General features: G+C 48.5%; 1 protein-coding gene across 6 annotated transcripts in view; it reads left to right on the top strand.

Annotated features, from left to right (window-relative positions):
• The window catches only part of LOC107202990 (alcohol dehydrogenase 1-like), a 7,924-nt gene that overhangs the window by 2,940 nt on the left and 3,615 nt on the right, over positions 1-1,369 (top strand). Inside the window, exons 2-5 of one of the 6 annotated variants that reach the window (XM_015624158.3) lie at positions 187-288; positions 492-633; positions 950-1,037; positions 1,184-1,363. The exons of 1 other annotated variant lie outside the window; for it this stretch is intronic. In XM_015624158.3, the coding sequence (XP_015479644.1) occupies positions 187-288; positions 492-633; positions 950-1,037; positions 1,184-1,363 (512 nt within the window). The remainder of the gene's footprint in view (positions 1-186; positions 289-491; positions 634-949; positions 1,038-1,183; positions 1,364-1,369) is intronic. 4 more of the 6 variants (XM_015624156.3, XM_015624161.3, XM_015624157.3 and 1 more) reach the window with 4 other exon arrangements.

Raw genomic sequence — 1,369 nt, 5'->3', positions numbered from 1 at the left:
ACATCTCACCCAACCAGCAACCCCCAGAAACAGCACAGGACAGCTGTGTAGCTCTAGAAGTGTGTGCTGCAGTCTGCAGAGACACGTGTTCTACACCTCTGGCTTTGGTGATTGTGGGACAACTGTCTGGGCTTTTTGTCAAAGGTGAACCGTTCTCTGCAATGAATTCTTCTCGGTTGCTTCCAGGTTATCAGGTGCAGGGCTGCTGTTGCCTGGGCCCCCAGCAAACCTCTCTCTGTTGAGGAGGTGGAAGTTGCACCTCCAAAGGCAGGGGAAGTCCGGATCAAGGTAAAAACTTTATTTCAATTTTTTTTCTCCCTTGCGGGAGTTGCTCTCCTTGTGGCTGTACCTTGGATATAACAAAATGATCTGTGTCCACTCATAGGCATTAACAGTCCAGAGAAGTTCTGTGAAAAATCTTCCACAAACTGAGATAAAGAGAGGCTGGACTATTTCTAGAAATCACCATTTACTCTTTCCTCTGCAAACAGATTGTGGCCACAGGCATCTGTCACTCAGATGATCACGTTTTGAAAGGTTCCTTGCCTAATGTAGATTTCCCAGTTATACCAGGACATGAAGGAGCTGGGATTGTTGAAAGCATTGGAGAAGGAGTGACCGCTGTGAAACCAGGTAACCAACACACACTCAAACACACACCCAGGATTCAGGCCTCAAATCTCTGCCAAGAGCTCAGAAACTTCCCCCTGCTCCTGAGTCAGTGGTTAAAATCCTGAGTGCACACAAATTGCACTGGACTCTCATGCCCACTTTCCCAATCTGTTCCTCCTGTAGATGAGAGGGGCACAGAGCATTCATCCTCACAGGGAAAGCAGAGGGCTCATGGTAGGTTTCTGTCCTCAGAAAGCTCAGGAGATGTGATTCAACAGGCAGTGCCCTCAGGGTCTGCTGCGCAAAAGGCACCTAACAGAGATTCACTGTGTTGCAGGAGACAAAGTGATCCCACTTGCCATCCCTCAGTGTGGGGAATGCAGCTTCTGCCGGAATCCTGACTCCAACTACTGCCAGAAGTTCCAGTGAGTTTGCTTTGCTTTCCCCTACATCTACACAGGGTTGACTTTGTGACAAGTCTGACACTCCCATCAGTGCTTCATCAATCAATTAAAAAAAAGTATATACTCCCATCAGTCAATCAAATACAGATGTTTCTACCACCCCACAGTTTCTCTGAACCACAAAATCTGCTGCCAGACAAGACCAGCCGCTTCTCTTGCAAAGGGAAGCGGATCCACCACTTCCTGTGGATCAGCACCTTTGCTGAATACACCGTGGTCCCAGAGTACGCCGTTGCCAAGATCGATGCTGCGGCACCTCTGGACAAAATCTGCATGCTTGGCTGTGGGTTTTC

This window comes from Parus major, chromosome 4, assembly GCF_001522545.3.
Source record: "Parus major isolate Abel chromosome 4, Parus_major1.1, whole genome shotgun sequence".
Lineage (NCBI taxonomy): Eukaryota > Metazoa > Chordata > Aves > Passeriformes > Paridae > Parus > Parus major.
Note: the sequence above shows the minus strand (reverse complement) of the source record. Positions and strands in the feature narration are given on the sequence as shown.